This window comes from Anneissia japonica, unplaced genomic scaffold (genome assembly GCF_011630105.1).
Source record: "Anneissia japonica isolate Jap-2015-1 unplaced genomic scaffold, ASM1163010v1 scaffold997_len2565447_cov190, whole genome shotgun sequence".
In the NCBI taxonomy this organism is placed as follows: Eukaryota; Metazoa; Echinodermata; class Crinoidea; order Comatulida; family Comatulidae; genus Anneissia; species Anneissia japonica.
Window position 1 is genome coordinate 2,563,248 of NW_022696369.1, and position 3,674 is coordinate 2,566,921.

Here is a 3,674-nt window from a genome sequence, read left to right on the forward strand (position 1 = left end):
GAGCAAAATTCTACTCTATAACTGAATTTTTGTTTTTACTGATTTAGAAATAAAAATTGTACTTAAAAAATGTACCACCACACACACACGCACCCCCACCCCCACACAAACACACAAATAAAGCAATGTAACCCCAAATTTAAAATAAAATTTTGAATTCATAAACTTTCAATAAGTCAGAGATGCAGTGGCGGATTCAAGGGGGCCCTGCCGAACCCCCCCTCCTCAATTGTTCGAAATTAAAAAAAAAATGTAGATATAAAGAAAATTATATTCAAATTTTAAGTCAGAGAGAGCAATTTGCGGCCATGTGGAGGTGCCATAATCACAAATTTTCTTTTTTTTCACAAATCTTCCACCATGTTTGGGGCTGAGGTGGTAGATCCTCCACCTGCGAAAGTACTTCCGCGGGCCCTCCTATTTTTTGCTGGATTCGCCACAGAGATGGAACAAAAATCGGTTTCAAATAATTTACATATGTTATTAAAGAGCACATGTAAAGAGCGTAGTATTATTTAAATGTTCGTTATTTGGCAATGGAAATGATTTCTCATTTAACTTTTCAGTGAAAAGACCGTTTCTAACTTATTGAAATGCAAGTCTTTCTCTAAATATGGACCCCTTCACTTAATGACCACCTCCAATTAAAGGCCACCTTTCTTCGGCACGAAATGAATGTCTATCTTTATAATTATATTGCTTCTAATCGAGATAGGCCGCAAAAGGTCATAACAACCCGGTCTTTAATTAGAGGGAGACAACAATGTGCATTTTTAAAAGTATGTATTTTGGTGATATATTTTAACCTGTGCTGTTGGCATTTAAAAAAATAAATTCACTGATATGTATTATAGTATTTTACAACAATGTAAAACAAAGTGATTATTAGTGTCGTCCACAAAGATGACCAAAAAACGTAATTTGAATGATGTTGCTGTTGCATCTTTCCTTGGATACTCAAGGTGATGTACCGTACCGTACCGTAGGCCAATATTGTTCATTCCACTCTTATAATAATAGCCTATTCATATTTCTATGAACAAGATAATAATATCGACACCATGACACCATATTAAAAAACACAAAACACAATTATTTTTTTCTAATAAGCATGTATGCCTATTTATTCCATGTTTTTATTTTGACGGGTACGAGATATTCACATAATTATTTTCACAATATTTACAGATAAAATTTATGGTTTCAACCTTTTTTTTTATTTATGCTATACACTCACAGTTTTATTTTGGAAAACTGTGGATTTCTTAGTCTTCTTTTAATTTTACTTAATTCCAGCATGGCAGTATAAAATTAGTAATTACTATTATTAGTAACTAATGATATAACATTCAGTATGTTTCGGATGTATATTTAATTCTTCATCTTTTTCTTATTAAAAATTTGCTTATGAACCATGTATGCCAAAAAATACCAAATCTTTATTTAGGAATTAATAAAGCTGTATTATTCTATATTTGTATAAGAATATACGTCAGCGTATCATCCAATGCTATTTGAATACCAAATTATTGAAGGATATTTTTTCGTTAGGCCTATCGGGTAAACGTTGATCCTTATCATGTGGAAGTTGCTTCGAGGCATAGGTACTGTACAACCCCATCTTCAGACTCCATGCCTGTTGTTAATAAACGATAATGTAACTCAGCTCATTATAAATCACCAATCACGATCGTTATCGTTGTGCACTTAAAACATATTTAAGACAATTACTGTCATTAAATTCAGATCTGTCTATCTGGCGATCATTAAAGAAATGGTTACGTTATTTTGAGAAACATGAAAGTGTAAATATTTTTTGTTAGTGTGACATCGTTCACGAATAAAAAGATTGAAAAAATTAATGGTATCTTATGATTTCTGTAGACTTAAGTATATTTATTTTAATCTTTCACGTTCGTTAAGCAGATGCAAAAACCTTACTACTGGAATTTCTCCCCTTTATGTGTAATTCATTGAGGCTGAGATGTTATGTTTCAAGATATCTATTTATAATGATCACAGAACGATGGTATACAGAATAAATGCTTAATTGCGTGAATTATTGGATTATTATGAAGGCCTATACACACCGAAATGTTAACTTAAAAACATTTGATCAAAGATAACAAGTACGAGCACTTAGGAAAAAAATGCGTTAGACAATGTAACACAAGTGAAAGCGCCCGTTAACACGAGGACGCGTTTTTGTTATGATGTATAATTCAATCTTTAAAAAAAGCAAATCGTTACCCTAATTCGTCTGCAAAAATCACCTTGCCAAATGCATGATCAAAGAGTTCAAACAAGATTGACTCAAGCGCCTATCGAATGTATCTCGCTGTATTGCAGACAATACATTTGATTCCTTGAATATTTACTTCCGACTTTTGTGCGCACAGCATGTTCCTGACTTGAATTTGAAACGAAATTTGCGATGAAATGGTTCATACAATCAATAGGCTACCGCACAGTGACGTGCGTTCGTTTAGACAATCATTGCACGAGACTTCGGTCATATTGGAGGTGAACATAATGCTTTCCAAACTCTATATTGTACTATTTGTATAATTATGAAGAAAATTTGATAATAAGACATTTTGTAGAGTATAATCTCTTCCTTTATTATAAATCTCAAGATTTTTGGCATCATGGTGTTAATTTAATGTAGCAGACTATCACATTCATATCCGCTATATTAAAAATGTTATGTTGCTGATTTTGCTTAGGCATATGTACACTTAAATACCATTTGTTATTATATAACAATTCTCAGCAATATTAAACACATTCCATTATTATATAGACTAACTATAGCACGGGTCAAATTTGAAGCAGAGTAAAATCGTACAGTAATTATTGCAGATAAAGGAACAGGATTATTTACAGTGTTATGAACGGATATTGAAAACAATATTATAATTTTTAGAAAGAGGTAGAATTAAGCGGATGTCGACTTGGAATTATTCTGGATTCTAATGTGGGCAAGCTTAGAGGAGTTGGGCTGGCGTGTGAGTGTCCGTTGCACCCATGATGAAGCACACACGGTGTCGGGACTGATGGACTAGGAAATATTATACTGCTTGTACTGCTAGATGGGCTACTGGTCTGCTCGGTGGACGATCCTGCGACTGGAAGCTGGGGGTATGGATAGGATAGACAGCGGAGGATCTCGGCTCTGCTGCGAAGTTGCATTGCGTAACTGCTGTACAAGTCTGTCGCCGCTGGGCTAGGATGTAAGCCTGGGTAGTAGTGAAAGGCTCCTGCGGCGGCTGTAGGGGTAAATGGTGGTCTGGCAGCTAAAAGCATAGAGTACAGGTGAGGGTCAAGGTGATGGTGTGGCCAACCGCATGTCATTGACATCCTTTGTCGCTTGTCTTTCATTCTGCGATTTTGAAACCATACCTACAACGAGAAAATAAAATATTTGTAAATGAATAGTAGTGTATGACAAACAACAAGCAATAACAAGTACTGTACAACTAAAGAATACAACTTTAATATTTCTACTTATAAATAATATAATATATAATATTACAACCAATACTTCGACCTATCCTTAAGTCTTTATAAAGGTACATTGTTGTACCTTGATAAAGACGTAAGGATAGGTCAAGATATTGGTGTTCGCCAATAAAGTGTTTCTAAAGTCTATACATGGTATTCGTTTCATATAT

The 3,674-nt window shown here is 34.2% G+C and overlaps 1 protein-coding gene across 1 annotated transcript in view; it reads right to left on the reverse strand.

The window, feature by feature from the left end:
* Window positions 1-2,600: 2,600 nt before the first annotated feature.
* Window positions 2,601-3,674, reverse strand: part of LOC117102029 (homeobox protein XHOX-3-like) — a 10,118-nt gene continuing 9,044 nt past the window's right edge. Inside the window, exon 3 of the mRNA XM_033242246.1 lies at window positions 2,601-3,402. Within this exon, the coding sequence (XP_033098137.1) occupies window positions 2,923-3,402 (480 nt within the window). The 3' untranslated portion in view covers window positions 2,601-2,922. The remainder of the gene's footprint in view (window positions 3,403-3,674) is intronic.